We start from the raw sequence: 23,225 nt of genomic DNA, 5'->3' as shown, positions 1-23,225 counted from the left end.
TAGGCTTGTCTGGGGGGTCCAAAAGCGTTTTCGAGTACAGTCCCCCACCTTTTGGGGTACCCCACTTCATGCTTTCACAAATTTGTAAATGAGTTTCAATCTATTCTTAAAACTTTTGTAATTGAAATTAATTTTATTTTCGCTTTTAACCGAATTTAACAAGTTATAAATTTTAAAAACGTGTTTTTTATCATAAACCACATTTACGCTATTTTGGTTTATAAATAATTAACTCTTTGCGAAACCCTAAATGTTTTACTGTTAACTTTTCGTTGTATCGCTTAGAGCCAATACTGATTTTTATAATAATAATAATTCTAATTACTGAATGGCTTGGTTTAGCCATTTCTCAGTCGAGCGCTGCGGCCTTTATTATTGTCGTTGTATTTTAGTTAAGTGGTTTGCTACGTGATGAAGAAGAAACTGATTTGCTGAGATTTTCTCCTAAACTGTATCCGGCTCTGACTAAAATAGTTACCAAAACTACAGAGCTAGAAGCAAACAGGAACTAAAGCCAACTAACTAGTTTAGAAACGCCGCTTAAGACTCAGGGGATTAAAAATCTAATTAGAATCAGTGAACATGAATAATAACTTGACATCTCATCATTGGTTTGATCGGTGTAACAATAGCTGCTCCACATTAGACTTCCCAACTGTCCATTGGCGGTTATTATTGATGGAGAATTGAGGACTTGGTCTGGATTTTTACGTAACGATGATTGCCGTATTATAGTTTTTAATATTGCAATTCCTGGTTTGCATAATAGATGAAAGACACGATGTCAAATGGGGAAGGGGGTTGGGCGTATTAAATTCCTAAAATAATCAATTATGATTAGTTATTTTGGTTTTATTGGTTAGAAAGTTGGCGGCACAATGTGTTGGAATTATTTTAAAGCATGCTAGTAAGTATTTAAATGATTATTCAGACTAAAAATGAAATCTTAAACGATGAGGCGATTCAAACTTTATTTTTCATGGTTTATAAATCACTTGCTTAAAGGCTCTGCGTCAAAAATTGATAAAATATTAATAATTCCAATTTTCTTTAGTCTATGTTAACCCTAGGGTATATATATGAGCGAAAAGGTTATATAGATTGCTTTAAACCTTTAAGACCATAAGCCAATATGTTTGTTTTTTATTTTTTAGGTTCATTTTTCAAGCCTGTCGAGGCAGCTGTTGTGAGCAGGGTTCAGATATTTTTCTTGGAGGGGGGAGGGGGTGGATTGAAAATACGAAAGAAAATATATACTATTGGTTTTTTATTAATAACAATTAACACATATTTTATTTAGATACTGGAGGGGATTTCCAGAAAGAGGTTTCAGCCTCTGTACCATCTCTACTTGGAGCTGTACTAAACTCAGGTAAACAGGTTTTAGCCTCTATACCATCTCTACTTGGAGCTGTCTAAACTCAGGTAAAGAGGTTTCAGCCTCAATACCATCTCTACTTGGAGCTGTACTAAACTCAGACAAAGAGGTTTCAGCCTCTGTACCATCTCTACTTGGAGCTGTACTAAACTCAGGTAAAGAGGTTTCAGCCTCTGTACCATCTCTACTTGGAGGTGTACTAAACTTAGGTAAAGAGGTTTCAGCCTCAATACCATCTCTACTTGGAGCTGTTTTAAACTCGGGTAAAGAGGTTTCAGCCTCTATACCATCTCTACTTGGAGCTGTTTTAAACTCAGGTTTAGAGGTTTCAGCCTCTATACCATCTCTGCTTGGAGCTGCATTAACTCAAGTTACGAGGTTTCATCTATTTTTTTTATCCATTATTTTTAAATATACAATAAGGGTTGAAAAATTATAATTAAAGGAATTTTAAAAATGGAGAAACAAAGGGAATTTCGGAAAGAAGTTCAGAAATAATCAAGAGCTATTATTATTATACAAATCTGGTATTTTCATAGAGAACGATTTGAACCATTCCCCCCCACCCCACCCCTCCCCATCAATTTACATGTATCTCATATGTAACACATGGATATAATTGGTCATGTGGCTGCAGCGCCCGGCCCCCCAGCCTGTCCTGGCCGGTCCCAGCCGCGGTGCTTGGGCCCCTAGCCGGTTATAGCTGCAGCGCTGGGCCCAGAAATTGTGTTAACCTAATTTAACCTAACCTTTACCCTAAAATAATAAAAAATAAATAACAGAAATTTTGCTTAATAAAGTGGTCATGTACGAAATTGATAGGGGTGGGGTCCAAAATCGTTCTCTTGGACAGATAAATCTGTATTTGGTTCTAATGCGATACAAAAATTAGCAGTACTGATCACAAATATGCACATTAGGTTAAAAAATATTTAGTTTAGATTACGTAGCGTTTCACTAAGTAGTTCAATCAAAGACACACTAATTATTGAGTTGTGGTATTACAATTATTATCAACTTTGAATTCTGAAAAAAAAGACGAGAGCAGGTACAAAAACTAGGAATTATGAGACCAAAACCAGCAATGTATACGTAAGTAAATAAATTTCAATTATATTCGGCAGATTAAATTTGCTGATTAAATGAGTTTTAGGAATTTAAAAAATGGCACATCAAAGATGAACATTTTTGGGAATTTCGGAAAGAAATTAAGAAATATTCCGGAGTTTGGTCCGAATCCTATTAACGGATCAAGGACCCGAATTTGCATTTAACTGGGTTAGAATGGATCCTAATTATTCCTTGAAGAATTATTGATTAAATACTCGTTGATTATTAAATTATTTGTCAGGAAACATGAAGATGTGGTTTCCTCTGTTGTCGGATATAATGGAGAAATTCCCTGGTGCTTGCGGAGCATTCAGGTAACTTCTGCTTGAGTTGCGCAAACATCGCGCTAGTATCTCATTTTGTATTGAACATTTGTACTCAGTGTCATCTTTCAATCACAAAACCATGTTGAACATTTCGATACAGTATTTGTTCCGACCGGATCGTTAGGGATCTGAAGGGTTCCATGTAGGCTTGTCTCTCATTCCGGAATTTACACTCAACTCTTACATCTTACTCTCGATCCATATAATTCCATTTCTGATCCCAAATGGGATCGGGGTTGAAAGTACTTTTAGGGGCATGAAAAAACACTTTCTGTGGCATTGTAAACTTAAGCAAGCTTAATGTGTACGTGTACTACACTTCAGAAATGTGTACTGCATTTTGGGGTGTTAAAAAATGTAAATATCCGTTATCGATATAAGAGATAAATTATGATACTCCCTTGCAGTTTACATTCTGAAGTATGGATTTTTTTCTATAACTTGACATCATACTTCCAGCTGTTTACAATATCAACATGGTTAATTGTATCAACATTTGGGATCGTATTGAATGAAATTATATGGACCCCTTAACGAACCAAGTAAGAATCAAAATAAAATGACAATTCATTGTTGCTTTTATGATTTTCCCTCTTTCTCTAGCTTCCATATGAACTCCGCGGAAACTACGCAATCACAGCAAAATTTTGTATTTTTCAGATTTTTAAAACGTCATTCTTTTTAGGAAATTTTGTTTATTATGAAATAAAAACGTTTTAGAATTATTAAATTCGCCAAAGTTTTCCATTTCAGCTGTATAAAAGAAAGAAAAAAAATTATTGTGTAATGTTTTAAGAACTTGTGCATAATCCTATTTATTTTGAATCAAAATGAACAATGGTTTATCGGATTCACAATGGTACCATTTTACCCTAGAACTGAACATGGGGAAGTTTCGTCGCTGTTCCACCCTTAAAAGTGTAAAATTCTGAAAATTAAAACTTTGTTTCTGATGCTTTAAACCGCAAAAAAATCTCTACAAGAAATTAGAACCCTTCTAATAGAAAATAAAGGATATCTTTATAATCTTTTATTAGACGGAGGTTTAAATTATAACAAATTTCACATTTAAAAACGTCCACAGTCTCTTGAACAAAATGTTTTTTAGAGGTCAGATATTGAGCGCGCTGGTAAACCTGATTGGAACCGGTTGTATCCGCCGTACCGACCTGGGTCGCCTGGTCTGTCTGTACGCCCAGGTTGGAGGCGGAGGGAAGGAAGGCGTGGAGCATACTAAATCCTTCAGCACCACCTGGAAACTGGTTTTCAACACAACAACAAACCTTCTAAACGAGATGTTCAAGTTTGTTCAGGTATATAAATTTTTTTAATATTTATTTTAAAAAAGAATATTTTCGACTTTTAAAAGTTTTTAAAGTGTAAATGGTTCAGAATTCTCCATGGGGGTTTTCCTTCATTTTCCAGATTTGATCAATTATTTACATTAAAGGAAGCCGAAAAACCGGTTGTTACTGGGGACAGGATGTCACTACCAGTCGTCAGCGGGTCAATGGCCGGTCAACTTTTAGCCCTTTCGCAGGTAGCTTAATATTTTTAATCATTCATTTCAAATCTAGAAATAAAAGAGGCACCGTGACCATTATGAGGTAACATATATCAACTTCTCACTTGGAAAATAGGATGCACTTTCTCCGAGCCTTTTATGATGCGCGCACGTCGCATGTTGCAAGTGAGCTATTGAGGACGCAGATGATTTTGGTGTGCATGCGTTAAAAAGAAACATTTTTCTTCTTTATTAATACTCTATTGAGGACGCAGATGATTTTGGTGTGCATGCGTTAAAAAGAAACATTTTTCTTCTATATTAATACTCTATTGTGAAAAATTAATTCGTTTTTTCAGATGCACTCTATTCTTGTCGTCTTTTCTTTTAAATATTGTTTTTATTTTGATTTTTTTTAGTTTGCTGATTTGATTGAGATACTGTGTAGCTTACTCACTTACAGCTTTCCGCAGGTAAAAATTCAACAAATAAGAATTTCAGTCAAATATTTAAGAATCTTCTATTCAATGAAATGTAAAGGGTAGTACGAGTAAAGAGTTATAATGACAATTTAATGTCGGGATAAAAATTCCATTGTTAGTCAATAATATTAATTTTAAACGTTGTGTAAAGTCTAATAATTAAGCCCATATTACTCCAGCATACAATTGTACCCTACCCACCAGGGGTTTATATTTTTCAGACTTCCCCTCCAGGATGATTGAGGAGAGGGTAATGAAAAATAGGACATTGAAATGCAACTTTTTTTCATGCTTTTTATTTCCACAATCTAGCGAATATAACCTTAAAAAAATACGCTCCGCGCTATCACACGTATCTTCAGGGGGGGAGTGATTTTTCGAGAAATATAAACCCCGGACCATCACTTATGCCTTTATGATAGGGGAATACATTTTTGAATTTTATATTTGAGTTTCTTTTCGTTTCCAAAATTTTAAAAATGTTTAGGGAAGAGAGATAAGATGTGAAGAGATCCTGAATTTGATAATGCGAGTACTCTCTGTTAATTCTCAGAATCTCAAGGTAGGTCTTAGAACGAATTGTTCACCTAAAGAGATTGTTAGCAAGGGTACCGTTGGGAATCGGGCATTGTCATCTTTGTTTGGTTGGTCACAAATTACGCTTACAGTTCCGTTAATCCAAAATGAACTTAATATTCCAATTTTAAAAGAAAAACACAACTAAGCCTATCAAAAGATAAGTTCTTTGATCGAAATGAAATGAATAACTCAACAGATTTATCAAAAACTTTTATATGAAAATCGGAAATGTTAAAAAAAAAATATTTTACAAACATCTGAAACAGATATTTTATTTACAAGCTCAAATGAGTTTCTGTTCTAAAATAAGATTTGTAAGACATGACTTATGATGTATTTGGTCTTACCTCTTCCTATCCGGTAATGTATTGTTATTGCGGCCTGTCCGATTCTCAATGGTACCTTTTAAACCTCTAGTTGAGTAACAATGAGGAAGATATCGTAGTTTTTATCAAAAAAGGTGTTGAATTCTGTTAATACCTTTATTGCCTCTGAAGCAAATATGTCAAATTGTAAATAGTTAAAAGTTAGAAAACCTGAACAACTCATCATTTTTTCCTAATACAAAGGTTTGAAGGGTACCAGACACACCACTCTTCACATGGAGGATTGATTTAAAAAACAGCTACTGTCCCTTTAATTTGAATAGTATCCCTGCTAGGCTGATATTTAAATATCGGATACTGTTCGTTTAATCTGAATAATATTCCTCCTAGGCTGATATTTAAATATCGGATACTGTCCCTTTAATCTGAATAATATCCCCGCTAGGCTGATATTTAAATATCGGATACTGTCCCTTTAACTTGACTAATATCGATCCTAGGCTGATATTTAAATATCGGATACTGTCTCTTTAATCTGAATAATATCTGTGCTAGGCTGATATTTAAATAATGGATACTGTTCCTTTAATCTGAATAATATCCCTGCTAGGCTGATATTTAAATAATGGATACTGTTCCTTTAATCTGAATAATATCCCTGCTAGGCTGATATTTAAATAATGGATACTGTTCCTTTAATCTGAATAATATCCCTGCTAGGCTGATATTCCAGAGTTAGATGTTCTTCGACTTCTTCTTCCAACCTTTCATCTTCATACTTTCAATCTTCTCAAGGTTGGTTCACTTAATTAATTAATTATATATATCTGTACATAATATATATACTTTGCTTGTCTTGTCTGTTTGCATCCAATAAACGTCAAAACGGCTGAACCGATCGTGCCCAAAATTTGTGTGAACCTGAAATGACCCCCAGGGAAGTTTTATGAATACTCAAAAACAATTGATTTTCGTAAAATATTGAAAAATCCACGAAAAAAAAATTGTAAAATATTAGACAGTATTATTTTTGTTTTATTGAGAAAATACTGAAAGAATTAAAAGTTAAAATAGAAGATGGGCTCGGAGAGCCCAAAACACCGAGTGTTTGTAAAATAAGAAGTTTGGTTCTATTAATATTTGTAATATAAGAGATTTGACTCCATGTATATTTGTAAATAAGAAGTTTGGTTCTATTAATATTTTCAAAATAAGAAGTTTGGCTCCATGAATATTTGTAAATAAGAAGTTTGGCTCCATTAATATTTTGTAAATACGAAGTTTGGCTCCAGTAATATTTGTAAAATAAGAGATTTGACTCCATGAATATTTGTAAATAAGAAGATTGGTTCTATTAATATTTGCAAAATAAGAAGTTTGGCTCCATGAATATTTGTTAAATAAGAAGTTTGGTTCCATTAATATTTGTAAATAAGAAGTTTGGTTCCATGAATACTTGTAAAATAAGAAGTTTGGCTCCATGAATATTTGTAAATAAGAAGTTTGGCTTCATTAATATTTGTAAAATATGAAGTTTAGTCCCATTAATATTTGTAAATAAGATGTTTGGTTCCATGAATATTTGTAAATAAGAAGTTTGGCTTCATGAATATTTGTAAATAAGAAATTTGGCTCCATTAATATTTGTAAAATAAGAAGTTTGGCTCCATTAATATTTGTAAATGCGAAGTTTGGCTCCATTAATATTTGTAAATAAGAAGTTTGGCTCCATGAATATTTGTTAGTAAGAAGTTTGGCTCCATGAATATTTGTAAATAAGAAGTTTGGCTCCATTTATATTTGTAAAATAAGAAGTTTGGCTCCATTAATATTTGTAAAACAAAAAGTTTGGTTCCATTAATATTTGTAAAATAAGAAGTTTGGCTCCATTAATATTTGTAAAATAAGAGATTTGACTCCATGAATATTTGTAAGTAATAAGTTTGGTTCTATTAATATTTGCAAAATAAGAAGTTTGGCTCCATGAATATTTGTAAATAAGAAGTTTGGCTCCATGAATATTTGTAAATAAGAAGTTTGGCTCCATAATATTTGTAAATAAGAAGTTTAGCTCCATTAATATTTGTAAATACGAAGTTTGGGCTCCATTAATATTTGTAAATAAGAAGTTTGGCTCCATGAATGTTTGTTAGTAAGAAGTTTGGCTCCATTAATATTTGTTAAATAAGAAGTTTGGTTCCATAATATTTGTAAAACAAAAAGTTTGGTTCCATTAATATTTGTAAGATAAGAAGTTTGTGCCATTTTCAAGGTCTAGGATAGAACCAAGAATACCAATACCTTAGATCCACAGGTATTCAAACTATTAACATTAAGATGGGCATACATCTTTCACCAGCGCACCTCGTTTATACACTAGAGTCTTGCTTAATCTTATTTATTTAGTCTATAGATACAGGAACAAGAGCTCTAAGCCGTGAAACTGAAAAACACAAAATCAGTCACGGTTAGATCATTTATATTATGAATATTAAATAAATCGTAAAATAATAAACATGTATAGTTAGCCAATAAAATTTGCTCCAGGTGTGTAATGTGAATATTTCATGACATATTAATGTGATTTAAAAATGCACTTACAAAGTTGATTAGGCCGGAGGTTAACAGCTCTTTAGATCTTAGCCAACATATCTCGTACACAACTAAAAATATCACGGTGAGTTCATTTGAAAGATTAGCCTTTAACTTTCAATATGTGTTTTCAATTGTTTATAACTCGAAAGAATAGTTCACACTCATCACAAGAAACTAATATGTACCTATTGTTATCTCGACAGAGACTGGGGAATAGAAGGTACAGGTAAGATCAGCTTAAAGGGTTACAGGACTTGATCTAGCACTCAGGGTTGATAGGGGAGATATCTAAACAGGATTAAATTAGTTTATTTAATCCTTTGAGTAACTAGTTTCAATCTATTGATCATCACCTTTTATAATTCAGCTTTATCTTCAAGCTGTTAGGTTTGGAAAGAAGTGTAGTTCTACTTCATTCAAGGAGAGATGGCAGCTACGGCGGAGAGATGGCAGCTACTGAGGAGAGATGGCAGCTACGGCGGAGAGATGGCAGCTACGGCGGAGAGATGGCAGCTACGGCGGAGAGATCGCAGCAACGGCTGAGAGATGGTAGCAGCGGCGGAGAGATCGCAGCTACTGCAGGTTCGTGATGATGAGGATCTGAGCAGCAACTCAGATCAGAGGAACCAGGCTTATCTGAAGATAAACCAAAAGTTAAATGAAATTCCAAGTCAGCTTAACTGGAGTTTCTCAATTGATCACCTGTTTATGTTTAGAGTTCAGAGTTCAGATAGAACAGGTGGTGACACGGGATTATTAACTGAATTCACTTTTATAAACATCGATTGATTTATCAGTTTTGAACAGAGCTTTAATGTTCGTTGAAAATCATAAAACAATTATTTAGATGTTTAATAAACCTTGAGTGCACAACCTGGAGCTAACAGGACATTCTTTTAATAAAATACAAAGCTATCCCATTATGTTCTGAAACATAAGGGCCATTAGATGTTTGTTTAAATATAAGTTTTTTAGAAGTAAACTTTGAGAATACATATATAGGCATGTAATATAAAATTCTTGTTCTCAGGTTAAAAAGTCCAATAAATATAGTTTTCAGGATAAAACTCATAAATGTAGAATAAATATTTGTAGATAGAGTATTAAAATCTTGAATGCTTCTGGAGGAACACTTGCAGAGTCTCATGCTTCGTGAATCAACCTGAACAATAGTCATATAAAGATCTCCAGATCTTACAAAGTTTGGCTCCATTAATATTTTTAAAATAAGAAGTTTGGCTTCATTAATATTTGTAAAAATAAGAAGTTTGGCTGCATTAATATTTGTAAACAAGAAGTTTGGTTCCATTAATATTTGCAAAATAAGAAGTTTGGCTCCATGAATATTTGTGAATAAGAAGTTTGGCTCCATTAATATTTTTAAAATAAGAAGTTTGGCTCCATTAATATTAAAAAGAAAAGGTTTGGCTCCATTAATATTTGGAAATAAGAGGTTTTGCTTCATTAATATTTGTAAATAAGAAGTTTGGTTCCATTAATATTTGAAAAATAAGAAGTTTGGCTCCATGAATATTTGTAAATAAGAAGTTTGGCTCCATTAATATTTTTAAAATAAGAAGTTTGGCTCCATTAATATTAAAAAGAAAAGGTTTGGCTCCATTAATATCGTAAAAACAAAAAGTTTGGTTCCATTAATATTTGTAAAATAAGAAGTTTGGCTCCATTAATATTTGTAAAATAAGAGATTTGACTCCATGAATATTTGTAAATAAGAAGTTTGGTTCTATTAATATTTGCAAAATAAGAAGTTTGGCTCCATGAATAGTTGTAAATAAGAAATAAGAAGTTTGGCTCCATGAATAGTTGTAAATAAGAAGTTATTATTTAAATGTTAATGTAGTGAATTAAATGGATGAATTAATGAATGAATTAGTGATTTGGTGAATAAAGTTATGAAATTGATTTGATCAAATGAAGATGATTTTCTCCCAGAGATTGCAACAATAACAATATTTTGTTAATCCAGGGACTGATTGTGTGTGTTGAAGACAATATTCTCCTAGATATTGCAACAATAACAATATTTTGTTAATCCAGGGACTGATTGTGTGTGTTGAAGACTATATTCTCCTAGAGATTGCAACAATAACAATATTATTTTAATCTAGGGACTGATTGTGTGTGTTGAAGACCATATTCTCCTAGAGATTGCAACAATAACAATATTTTGTTAATCCAGGGCCTGATTGTGTGTGTTGAAGACCATATTCTCCTAGAGATTGCAACAATAACAATATTATTTTAATCTAGGGACTGATCGTTTGTGTTGAAGACGATATTCTTCCGGAGATTGCAACAATCAATAATATTATCATCAAATCATTTGACACTAACAAATCTAATAAAGTAAGACATTTTGAAATATTTTTATTTTCCAAATTTAAATTGGATTTTTTTGCGAAAAGAATTTTAAAAGACCTATCTTCTGCCGAACTAACTTTTTTTTAATGGTGCACTACTTTTTTTAGTTCTAGAAAACTACATTAAAAAATTAAGCGAAATGTTGGAGTTAAATTCAGCCTTTTCACATCCCTAAATCCTTGATTTTTAATTTTAGTTTAACATAGCACTAAAAGAATAACAAAAACCAAGTTTATGGCGAAGACTAAATTTTAAAAACGACCTCTATTAGTCACTAACTAATTTCATGAAAGGTCCGGGAAGCTTTGTACTCTGTACTCTCAACATACATTGAGATATTGGGACCTGCAACAGGTATAGCAAAAAAATGGAAGGGTTTCCTTCAAAGATATATTTGTTTGAATTATGATGAAGGGATACAAAACGACCTGAAACTCTGAAAGTATGACGTTTTCAAGGTTAAATTAAGTGCTTAAACTACGTGCAATGAAAACAGTCTTTTTATGGCTTTTTATTGATTGGGCAAAAAAAAATTTCACAATTGTAGGAAACCCCAAATTTGTTTAAATGATTATATTTCTTAGATAAAAGATTGGAATACTTTTTGAAATATTATATTTTTGAATTAAAGATTTGAAAATTATCATATTTCTTTAATTAAAGAAAGGAAAATTATTTGAAATATCATATTTCTTGAATTAAAGATAGTAATATTGTTTGATTTATCATATTTATTTGAAAAAGGATTTGAATATTGTTTAAAATTTCAGATTGCTTGGATTAAAGATTGTAATATTGTTTGATTTATCATATTGCTTGAATTAAAGATAGGAAAATTGTATGAAATATCATATTTCTTGAATTAAAGATAGTAATAGTGTTTGATTTATCATATTTGTTTAAATAAGGATTGGAATATTGTTTGATTTATCATATTTTCTGAATTAAAGATAGGAAAATATCATATTTCTTGAATTAAAGAATGTAGTATTGTTTGATTTATCATATTTATTTAAATAAGGATTGGAATATTGTTTGAACAGAATCCTGCCTCATATTGCTCAGGATACGACTCCGTATCAGGTATCCAGCTGATTTTATCATTTAAAATTTTTTTTGTTGGATGTTAATATTGGATTTTTTATCTTTAGTAATTAATTGATTTATTGATTGATTAAATTTTTTTTAATGGTTTGGGGAAAGTTTAAGAAAACAATCTTGAGATATGTTAGAAGATAAAAAATTATTTATTTTATGTTTTTAAAATATTTTTTTCTGTATTTGTTTGATATCTTTGATTGATTGATTGATAATCTTTATTAGGAAAAGATTTTGTTAGGATCAAATCAGCATAAGGGAAAACGAAGCAAAAAGAAGCATGTAAGTTATTTTACTTTTCGCTGGAATAGTTTATTTGATTTGGTTTCCGGAACTAAATAATTTTATAAATTATATGAATAAATCTTTCCATACACCTCAAAACTTATTTTGGATTTGTCTCTAATATTATTAAAAGTTCGTTCTAAAGTGAAAAATGTGACCCTAAAAATAAAGATTAAAATGATCATATTTACAACGATACCTTTTAAATGAATAGTCTATCTGAGATTTCTGAGTTCTCTATAAAAAACGTGACTTGCTGATTTCTATGGAAGATGAAAGGAAAAAAACTATTTTGTTTTTTTTTAATAACCCTTATATGAATTATTGTTTAGACTGGGGGTGCAGGTGTAGTTCCTCCAGTATCCAGGGTTCATTTAAACCTTTCTCTCTGTTCAGCAGCTCTTCATTTTATTGGTAAGTGTGTTCAGCTTATAGTTCATTAAAACTTTACTCTCTGTTTAGCAGTTTACAATAAAAAATTGGACATCTAAAGACAAGTTTTTAAAATTCAGTTTACTTTTTACCAAAAATTATTTTATTTACTCCAATTCAACAAATGAAAATAGGTAAGCAATACTTTAAATAGGTAAGCAATACCTTAAATAGGTAAGTAATACCTTATATTGGAAATCAATACCTTAAATAGGTAAGTAATACCTTAAATAGGTAAGTAATACCTTAAATAGGTAAGTAATACCTTAAATAGGTAAGTAATACCTTAAATAGGTAAGTAGTACCTTAAATATGTAAGCAATACCTTAAATAGGTAAGGAGTACATTAAATAGATAAGCAATACCTTAAATGGGTAAGCAATATCTTAAATAGGTAAACAATACCTTAAATACGTAAGAAATACCTTAAATAGATAAGCAATACCTTAAATAGGTATGCTATACCTTAAATAAGGAAAGCAATACCTTAAATAAGGAAAGCAGTACCTTAAATAGGTTAGCAATACCTTAAATAGGTAAGTAATACCTTAAATAGGTAGGCAATACCTAAAATAGGTAAGCAATACCTCAAATAGTTAAGCAATACCTCAAATAGGTAAGCAATACCTTAAATAGGTAAGCAATACCTTAAATAGGTAAGCAATACCTCAAATAGGTAAGCAATACCTGAAATAGGTAAGCAATACCTTAAATAGGAAAGCAATACCTTAAATAGGTAAGCTATACCTTAAAAAGGAACACATATCCTTAAATAAGTAAGCAATACCGTAAATAGGTAAGCAATACCTTAAATAGGAAAGCAATACCTTAAATAGGTAAGCTATACCTTAAAAAGGTAAGCAATACCTTAAATAGGAAATCAATACCTTAAATAGGTAAGCAATACCTCAAATAGGTAAGCAATACCTTAAATATGTAAGCAATGCCTTAAATAGGCAAGCAATACCTTAAAACCTCCTTGCTCATTTGTCTTCAATGAATTAAGACCAGATTCTGTATTGAGGAGTATTTTTGTACCAGATTCTATATTAAGGAGTATGTTTGGACCAGATTGGTGCTTTGCTATCAGCTGAGAGCTACAGAGATATTTCCTGTCTACTCATTAATCTCGGGCAATCCGGACACATAACTGATTTATCAGCAATCACGAGGTAAATTTTTAAATTATTAGAATATCCCAACATTAGTCGTTTAACTTAATTCAATTTGTTTTGTTCCAATTTTATTTGATTTTTATTATTAATTTATCATTTAAATTATCTTAAATTTAATCTATTGTAAAATTTATGAAATTGAAATGGTTTAGGATTGATTGATTGATTGGCTGATTTTAGTTTACTGAGAAACCTGGGTTCACTGTGCCGGAGCTGGAACCCTTTGTTCCGTTCCCCTCTTAGACTTTGTATTCATATTCTGCAGAGAGCAGCTCTTCATTCTAATCCAGGTTAGTACAAGGGTTGGTTAATTTGATGGTTACTTCCATGTTAATTTTTTGAAATGGTTTTTCACATGATTTGCCGTTTTCTCAGTTGATCTATTTATTGATCTGAAAAACAATATCTAAATTGCTTCTTGTCTTAAAGTATGAAAAATGTTTAGGAATAGTATGTGCAGCACGACGTGAACTGGGACTACTAAACACTCTCATTCATCCTCAGTGTCCCTCCCTCTCTATCCCTCTCCTTGAGGAGAAGGAGATGAGGCGGGTAGTTCTCAAGCTTCTGGAAGATCAAGCCGAAGATGACGAGAGAGATGAAGAAAATTTGGAAAACAAAAGTAGGGTTTTTAAACAACATCTGATGTTGACAGAGTACCCACAGTACACACATGTTGCTTATTACAGAAATAAAAATAACACCTTTATCATTGTTTAAAATTCTTTAATTTTTTTATTTTAGTTTTTTCTTAATTTTATAATATTTAGTCATGTTGGCGAAACTTTTGTGTTAAATTTCCAGGTACCGAATTTAATGAATTTGAGCTAGATCGCTAAGCTTCCTACCGCCGTTGACAAATCCTGATTCAAACTTATTTCAGACACTTGGTTTTACTGTCTCTAAACCTATTTCAAACTCATTAAATCTGGTTTATGAGGATTTAAATCGGTGATTCAGGATTGGAAGTAGTGGAAGATAGTTCAGCGACCTCTCCTTTTCATAAATTTCGGTCCCAGTATACCTAGGCTGAGACTGCAAGGGAATAACTGATACACCACACAAAGTGCCCTCTGGGTGCCCTCAACCTTCCCTTTTGTTTAAAATTCTGTGAATATGCGATTTAATTTGCGATTGTATTCTAGATGAATTAGAGTCGAGCTGTAATCCTCAATCTGAAGCTGTTGAAGAACTATTACCTGTAAAGACCCTTGCAGCACCTCCCTCTCCGGTAAGAACGGCTCCAATTGATCCTCCAGCCTCCAGAAAATCTACACTGACCAGTACTAAACCTGGAAAACGTCATTTTGAAAATGCGGCAGACGGCAAGGTTGAAAATCTGGGAAGTGAGAAGAAAAAAGCCCGGGAAGAGCAGGGCGATGATGATATTTTAAATGATGTTGAACAGCTTGAAAACAATGTTAAGGAAAACAAATCTTATTTTTCAGCCTAATTTGGTCTTAATTTTATGTTATTCTGAAGTTTTCAGTGTCGAGGTCGAGCACCTAATTGAAAGTTGTCACAGTGAATATCGAGACTGTTGTAGATTAGTCACTATTGTAGACCTCAGATTATTTTCTTTGCGCTTCCAACGAGAAGCGTAAATTATTTCTTGTTAATTTGATTTGTTGTTTTATCAGGAGATAAAGCGCATGGAAGAAAGTAAACGTAAAGATATCCTGACTAAGGTCGAAGATGAAACCGAAAGCCTGGACGTCTCGACAATGCTGAAGGATTTCTCCGACAAGTTGAACCAGAACCTGGTTCCGGACCCATGGGAGGAGGATTCAGAATAACTTTGCTATTTTCTTAATTTTTTAATTTTTTTTCAGATTTGTATCTAGCTATGATGTCCGATTCAAGTTTTGATTCCAGCTCTAGTAGCGAGGATGAGATGGATCCTAGGAAAAAACTTTATTTTTATACAAAATTTAAAATAGACATTTTCTGGGGAATTTAAACTTATGTGCAAAGAGTGGAATTTACTAAAATAAAGTGTAAAACGGCCATTTTGTTGTACTGTTTCCATACTGTAGGTGTACTTCACATATTTTGGGCCCTAGAACGATCATTTTCTAGGAAATCTAAAATGAATATTATAAGAAACCAAATTATGAAATAGGCTGGTTTCATAATTGACCAATAATCATTTTACATAGACTCTATGCCTTTCACTTTACAAACTATGATTTTCTGTTATAACTATAAATCAAATGATGTTTTTTATTCACCTAATTCATTTTATAAAGTTTATTTAACAGCTGTCAAAAAATCGAAATTGAAATGGATAGTCTAGGGAACATACTGTATTAATGTACTCTACTGCATATAATTTGTGAACATTTACATGATTTGTACACTTTGAACTCCCTTTCAGGCTGGAAGGGACTGACAAAATTCATACCGAGAGATTGTCTAAATTCCACTCTAATATTTATTCTATTCTCTTTGCTTATGTGGCTACTACTACTATTCAACACTCCGTGGAAATCAAGTTATTTATCTATCTTCTAATTAAATATTTTCCTTAAAGAGATTTAAACTTAATTTTAAGTTGCTTTCCAATGCCAAGTCGGAAATGTCTGATTCACAACGGTACCCTTAAAACATTTATCTGATCAATTTTGTGGAGGATAAGGTCGTTTTAATTCTGTTAGCCCATATACTTTTTCATCAAGGAGTCACTTTTGTAGATAAATCACAATTAAAAATAATAATTATTCATTATACAAAAATGAATATCTAAAAAATACTTGATCATGCAAAGCATTTTTTTCTGCTGTAATTGGGGCATTGCTGTCTTTGTATGGAAAGCTACTTTAAATTACACTTACAGTTCCTTTGAAAATAATAATAACAGCTTTTTTCTCAGTGAAAATGTGAACACAGCTGAAGATAATGTCAACAGGTGAAATATTCTGGATTTTCCTTACCTTGTTTCTTAAATCAGGGGTGTATATTTTCCTAAAAAATCATTCTCCCCTTTTTAGAATATTTTATTCCCAGAAGTTAGATATATTAAAAATAATAATAAATAATAATGTTTTGTGTAAATGGATCAAAATGACTGAACAAATAAACTTGCCTTTTGAATTTTGATATCTCATTTTTCATTTTGCTTTCTTTTTCCAAATCATCAAAAATCTGAAAATTATACACTGTCATCTCTGGTTTGGGGACAGGTAGGAGGGAACCATANGGTCCTTTAAAATTCCCAAAGTATTTGTATAAGTATTTTGGTAAGTCTCTTGGTAAGATATAATGCAATTAAATGAGACTTAAATCTTTTAACCCCGAAAGATCGTTTTTCTTACACATATGGCCTTATAAACAAGCAGAGGACATTTTTTATAAAAATAGATCGAATCAAAACTTATTTTTTGCACGAGGGAAAAAAACATTTAGAACGAGAACATTTTTATTGACAATGTTACGTACAATTCACAGTTTATACCATCATTAGAATGCTATCAAAAGGACTTAGTAGCTTCAATTGCAAATTATAAATCCTTATTTCAATCTCTGTTTAAAAGAAGTCATGGTGAGGTTTTGATGTGGTCATAGGGCCTCCCTAAAAGTCTGATCGATTGATTGATTGATGAGTGTTAATGTTCTAGACGTGTCGGTCATATTGGAGTGGCGTACGAGGGTGGTGCACTGGTTTGGGCAGGTTAGCATACTAGGATTATTCAATTTACAATTTATGTAAAAACTAGCTTAAGTGCCCGGCGTTACCCGTGTATTTATTTGTATGAACAAATCTTTTTTTATAATAAAATTCAATTTGTGTATTAACCGTTAACCCAGTGTATTATATGTTATCGACCTTATAACTCGGTTTATTGTTAGGGTATCAACCTATTAAACTTAGGTATTTCTAGGTTATCAACTTGTTAACCTGGAGTACTTCTAGGTAATCGCCTCTTAACCAGGTGTATTTACATGTTTATATCCTGTTAACCTGGAGTATTTTTAGGTTTATATCTTGTTAACCCGGTATAGTTTCTAGGGGTAGATCCTTTTAACCCTTTGTATTTCAGATTATCAACCCGGTAACCTGGTGTATTCCGGGTTATCGACCTGTTAACCCGGTGTATTTCAGGTTAAGATCCTGTCATCCCATTGTATTTCTAGGCCGATATCCTGTTAACTCTATGTGTTTCTAGGTTGATATCCTGGTAACCCGGTGTATTTCTAGGTTGATATCCTGTTAACCTGGTGTATTTCTAGGTTGATATCCTGTTAACCTGGTGTATTTCTAGGTTGTTGTCCTGTTAACCTAGTGTATTTCTAGGTTGTTGTCCTGTTAACCTGGTGTATTTCTAGGTTGTTGTCCTGTTAACCTGGTGTATTTCTAGGTTGTTGTCCTGTTAACCTGGTGTATTTATAGGTTGATATCCTGTTAACCTGGTGTATTTCTAGGTTGTTGTCCTGTTAACCTGGTGTATTTCTAGGTTGTTGTCCTGTTAACCTGGTGTATTTATAGGTTGATATCCTGTTAACCTGGTGTATTTCTAGGTTGTTGTCCTGTTAACCTGGTGTATTTCTAGGTTGTTGCCCTGTTAACTCATTATATTTCTAGGTTGTTGTCCTGTTAACTCAGTATATTTCTAGATTGTTGTCCTGTTAACTCAGTATATTTCTAGGTTGTTGTCGTGTTAACTCAGTATATTTCTAGGTTGATATCCTGTTAACCTGGTATATTTCTAGGTTGTTATCCTGTTAACTCAGTATATTTTTAGGTTGTTGTCCTGTTAACTCAGTATATTTCTAGGTTGTTGTCCTGTTAACTCAGTATATTTCTAGGTTGTTGTCCTGTTAACTCAGTATATTTCTAGGTTGGTGTCCTGTTAACTCAGTATATTTCTAGGTTATGCAGAAGTTCCCCCATTTCTGGAAGGTCATGAGTATTGGCCTCCAGGTAATGCATTTATGGATTTATTGATTGATAAAATCGCAGGCTCAAAACCTGTGTTTCAAAAGGAATTTGATATGATTTAATGCTAATTTGGTTTGATTTTAATTAGTTATTTTGATTTGAATTATTTACTCTCGACAAAAATTTGTGAAAATTTTCCCTATATATATATTGTTATCAATTGGTTTTTTAAATACTATTTTAACTTTTAAAACTTAGAGCATTTTCTATTCGCCTAGACAAAAATAAAAAATTTGCGGATTTACAATTTTTTTCGTGGAATTTCAAAATTTTACAAAAATCTTAACAGTTTTGAGACAACTTTTTGTAATTCTGAGCATCCACAAACCTCCCCGTGCAGTGGATCAAGTGAGGTCTCACTCCAAATTGGGGCCCGATCTGTTAAGCCGTTGTTTTATGATTATCGGTTACAAACAAACAAACAGACATATATATGGAATATAGATATTTAGGAAACTAACTTTTCGGTTTATAATATTTTATTTGTCGAACTAAGGTGATGTTTGGCATTTCTCATTTTATCACAATGTTTGGAGAAAGCTGACTACTAAAGGGGACACTCCAAATAGGTAAATAATAATGATAATAATGATAATAATGATAATAATGATAATAATGATAATGATAATGATAATAATGATAATAATGATAATAATGATAATAATGATAATAATGATAATAATGATAATAATGAAAATAATGAAAATAATGAAAATAATGAAAATAATGAAAATAATGATAATAATGATAATAATGATAATAATGATAATAATGATAATAATGATAATAATGATAATAATGATAATAATGAAAATAATGAAAATAATGAAAATAATGAAAATAATGATAATAATGATAATAATGATAATAATGATAATAATGATAATAATGATAATAATGATAATGATAATAATGATAATAATGATAATAATGATAAAAATAATGATAATGATAATATGATAATGATAATCTTAATAATATTTAGCTATTGTTTTGAAACAACATTGAATACATTTTAGTATTGCTTTATTGTCCTCCATATTCTACAGTTTTCTAGTTATTACTGAAACATTTTAATCATGCATAATCAAAAATCATAATTAATCAAGGTAATAATTATGATTAAAATTATTTAAATGATGAAATTAATGATAATAATAATGATCGTAATATTGAAAATGATTCTGTTTGTTGTAGATGTTCTGGGGCTGGTGGTTGTATTCTAGAAGATACATTGTTTATAGTTGCAGGCTTTCATCAGGTTTTCAGAACATATAACAGGTTGGTTTTGGTTGGATATTTGTTGTAGAGACTCTTCTGAGAGTTGATTAAAAGATATTTTTTGTAGAAACTCTTATGAGAGTTGATTAAAAGATATTTGATAGAGACTCTTCTGAGAATTGATTAAAAGATATTTGCTGTAGAAACTCTTCTGAGAGTTGATAAAAAGATATTTGTTGAGGAAAATCTTTTGAGGGTTGATTAAAAGATATTTGATGTAGAGACTGTTCTGAGAGTTGCTTAAAAGATATTTGTTGTGAAACTTTTCTGAGAGTTGATTAAAAGTTATTTGATGTAGAAACTCTTCTGAGAATTGATTAAAAGATACTTGTTGAAGAGACTCTTCTGAGGGTTGAATAAAAGATATTTGTTTTAGAGACTCTTCTGAGAGTTCAGATGATGATGATCAACCACCACGCTATCCTAGGATAGAAATATCTAACAGGTTCATTTTTCATTCATTCAACTTCTTTCAATCACTCCTTTATCTTTCATTCGTTCTTTTATTCATTTGAAATTCGAATTTACTTTACAATTGATACATTTGCGCTGCCATGTTCTTTCCTAAAGGGAAAAATTGCAAAAATAATTTCAACGACATACAAAGAGTTATTAAACTTGACGCTCAGAAGTCTGAAGTATCTAAGGATAGTAAAGATAATATTGTGAAGCACAACTTAGTGCCTTTCAAGATCTTAAAAAGATAAATTCCAACGACTACACTGTTCCTCTAATGGCTACCTGTTTAGAATCTGGAGTTTGAACTTGCGAAGTTTGGTTTGGAAAAAGTTGACCCCTGGCGGTATACCTCCACTAGCCTGTGATAAAACCAGTTTATGGCCCTACCAGGATAAGGTACTGCATACCGATACCGAATTTATTCAGGGATAAGACTTCAGAGACGCCTTTACGGAATTTTGTTCTTTTCCTTTAATCAACGATTCCCTGCAACTATAAGCTTGTCTATATCTTGGCCAAAAAATACGCCATTAAGTTTAAACCAGATTACTTTCTTTGATTGACATGTTCTAGAGTTTCAAATCGTCTTGACATTCTCATCCTTTGTGGGTAGCCAGATGCTCCTATCAGGATCGTAAAAAGACGACATCAAGTTTCAGCATTTCTTTCTTAAGATTTCTTAATTGTTTCAGTCCCTGTTACGTATGCACCTTTAGGGATTAGTGATTAAATATTGATTTATTTGAGTTTCTTGCTCAATGCAATGAACTTTTCAAAGCATATTAATTAAAATTGGAATGACCGTAAATCTTGTGTTATTCAATTTTAGGGCCCGAAACCTAATACGATAAGGAAGAGATCGGTGTCACGTTATAAAGTGTCCGGGCGTGAGATTATGTCCAAAAATATTCAAGAATATTTTGATAAACTAAATAGTTTCGTTAATAATTTAGGCATAATTGTTGCATGTGCAAGGAATGTAAATTAACTTATACATGTTTTTAAATTCTTTGAAAAGAAGACGATATTCTAGACGAAATATCGTTTTTTACATACTTTCTAGTATTGCTACATTTATTAACTAATTTAAATATATATTACGTTCAGCAGATGTTTATCAACGCATCAAAAACTTATTATTGTGGGGAAAGTGTTAAAATCATGATGAAGGGCCCCACTACCCGGGTATTTTCACGCCCGCACAGTTTTACACCTCACCGGCTAGACATGCTAGTTAAATGTTCTGTCACGTTTATTAAATAATTGTAAAAACGTTTCTACTGCTGACTGAAACAACGGGTAAAATATTAAGAACAACATTAGGCTCTTTTTTATTAGTAGTACACTATACAAATGTCTCATTGGTCTCAAATGAATCCTAAAGCTTTTATCTACAATACTGCACTTTCAGCTCTCTCCCTTTAAAAAGATCATTTTTAGGTTTTTCTTTTTGGTGGATTTGGAACCCCGCATACACAACAATCTCATGGTGCCGTGTCAAGAAAATTTCAGGTTTAACGAAAACAGCTTTTAAAAAAATTCAATTGGATTTTTATGTAAAGGTGTCCACAAAGAATAAATATTATTTATTCATGATAATATTATTTTTCGATTTTTCATATTTTCAATTTTGTTTCCAAAGATTCACTTTTTAGGCTCATTTTTAGCCAAAAATAATTGTTTATCGTGGTCACATCTTTCTAAGGAAGAATTCGTTAATTTCAAAAGACATAAGTGTTATTTTGAAATATTTTTCATCTCGATAAGTATATATAGAAAAATAAATTACGTTTTTTTAGTTTGTAGAAGATGAACCATTTCCTGGTATTTCCAGGCGGGGTTGGTCCAACCAACTTGTTTATTATAATAGGTAATAATATTAATAAGGGGTCCGGACCTTAGGGGATTATAATAGATAATGTGAGTAGACCTACGGTTTGGGTTTTAGAGTTCCATTACCTGTTAATCAAAAAAATTAAAATTAAATCTTATTTGGGAGGGTAGGTGTAAAAGAACTTCTTTGGGGTCATTCGAAGGTAATGTTCTTGTTAGCATTTATACAGCTTGTAGCAAGTGCAAATACCAGAATTATGTAAGAAAAAAATGACTAAATGACTAAATCCTGTTATTTTTAGTGAGAAAAATAGGTGGGTGTGGCCGAATTTCTCAGGAACGCCTCCTTCCCCCAGGGCAGCCCATAGCGCTGCTATTATTAGGAACCATATTTACAAAGTTCTTACGTTGTACTTATTATATTAGATACGCTGTGATTTTTGTTTTGCTAAGTTGTATCTTTGAATTTTTGTGTTAAGTAGTGAAAACAAATTATAACCTTACGATTTTTTAATTAAACGGTTTCAATTTAAACTTCTGATTTGTTTAGGATAAATTTACTTTGAATTCGTCGACATTTGTTAGCATTAATTGTCACCGTTTGTTAATATGAATTTGGTTTAGTGACAAAGTTTATATATTCGGCGGCCGTCATTCTGAGAATCGTCTAAACGACCTACACTGTCTGGACCTAGTTAGTATGACCTGGACTTCTCTTCTTCTTCCTTCTGACTCTCCCCCAGTTGGTAGATCCTGGCAATCCCTTACTCCTATATATACAGGTAAACTGTACAGTTGGTAGATATTGGCAATCCCTTACTCATATATATATATACAAGTGAACTGTACAGTTGGTAGATCCTGGCAATATACTCATATATATACAGGTAAACTGTTCAGTTGGTAGATCCTTGCAATCCCTTACTTCTATATATACATGCACACTGTACAGTTGGTAAATACTGGCAATATACTCTTATATGTACAAGCAAACTGAACAGTTGGTAAATACTGGCAATAAACTCCTATATATACAGGTAA

The 23,225-nt window shown here is 31.9% G+C and overlaps 2 protein-coding genes across 6 annotated transcripts in view; both read left to right on the top strand.

Moving 5' to 3' along the window:
- LOC111714999 (uncharacterized) overlaps window positions 1-15,505 on the top strand; it is an 18,156-nt gene extending 2,651 nt beyond the window's left edge. The window contains exons 3-22 of one of the 3 annotated variants that reach the window (XM_023490231.1): window positions 393-505; window positions 864-907; window positions 1,301-1,326; window positions 1,488-1,533; window positions 2,730-2,802; window positions 3,923-4,127; window positions 4,265-4,354; window positions 4,738-4,791; window positions 5,288-5,362; window positions 6,426-6,500; window positions 10,572-10,667; window positions 10,976-11,036; window positions 11,704-11,765; window positions 12,006-12,062; window positions 12,398-12,479; window positions 13,552-13,669; window positions 13,853-13,962; window positions 14,118-14,294; window positions 14,818-15,098; window positions 15,313-15,505. In XM_023490231.1, coding sequence (XP_023345999.1) covers window positions 393-505; window positions 864-907; window positions 1,301-1,326; window positions 1,488-1,533; window positions 2,730-2,802; window positions 3,923-4,127; window positions 4,265-4,354; window positions 4,738-4,791; window positions 5,288-5,362; window positions 6,426-6,500; window positions 10,572-10,667; window positions 10,976-11,036; window positions 11,704-11,765; window positions 12,006-12,062; window positions 12,398-12,479; window positions 13,552-13,669; window positions 13,853-13,962; window positions 14,118-14,294; window positions 14,818-15,098; window positions 15,313-15,468 — 2,001 coding nt within the window. In that variant the 3' untranslated portion in view covers window positions 15,469-15,505. The other 2 variants (XM_023490230.1, XM_023490232.1) reach the window with 2 other exon arrangements.
- LOC111715000 (kelch domain-containing protein 2) overlaps window positions 15,476-23,225 on the top strand; it is a 15,147-nt gene continuing 7,397 nt past the window's right edge. For all 3 annotated transcript variants that reach the window (XM_023490235.1, XM_023490233.1, XM_023490234.1), the window contains exons 1-12: window positions 15,476-15,577; window positions 16,545-16,580; window positions 17,290-17,342; window positions 18,543-18,593; window positions 19,108-19,180; window positions 19,809-19,892; window positions 20,269-20,337; window positions 20,642-20,747; window positions 21,792-21,863; window positions 22,151-22,221; window positions 22,487-22,567; window positions 22,809-22,966. In XM_023490235.1, the coding sequence (XP_023346003.1) occupies window positions 15,519-15,577; window positions 16,545-16,580; window positions 17,290-17,342; window positions 18,543-18,593; window positions 19,108-19,180; window positions 19,809-19,892; window positions 20,269-20,337; window positions 20,642-20,747; window positions 21,792-21,863; window positions 22,151-22,221; window positions 22,487-22,567; window positions 22,809-22,966 (913 nt within the window). In that variant the 5' untranslated portion in view covers window positions 15,476-15,518. The remainder of the gene's footprint in view (window positions 15,578-16,544; window positions 16,581-17,289; window positions 17,343-18,542; window positions 18,594-19,107; window positions 19,181-19,808; window positions 19,893-20,268; window positions 20,338-20,641; window positions 20,748-21,791; window positions 21,864-22,150; window positions 22,222-22,486; window positions 22,568-22,808; window positions 22,967-23,225) is intronic.

This window comes from Eurytemora carolleeae, unplaced genomic scaffold (assembly GCF_000591075.1).
Source record: "Eurytemora carolleeae unplaced genomic scaffold, Eaff_2.0 scaffold1532, whole genome shotgun sequence".
In the NCBI taxonomy this organism is placed as follows: Eukaryota; Metazoa; Arthropoda; class Copepoda; order Calanoida; family Temoridae; genus Eurytemora; species Eurytemora carolleeae.
The sequence above is the reverse complement of the archived record's forward strand: the minus strand, read 5'-3'. Positions and strand labels throughout refer to the sequence as shown.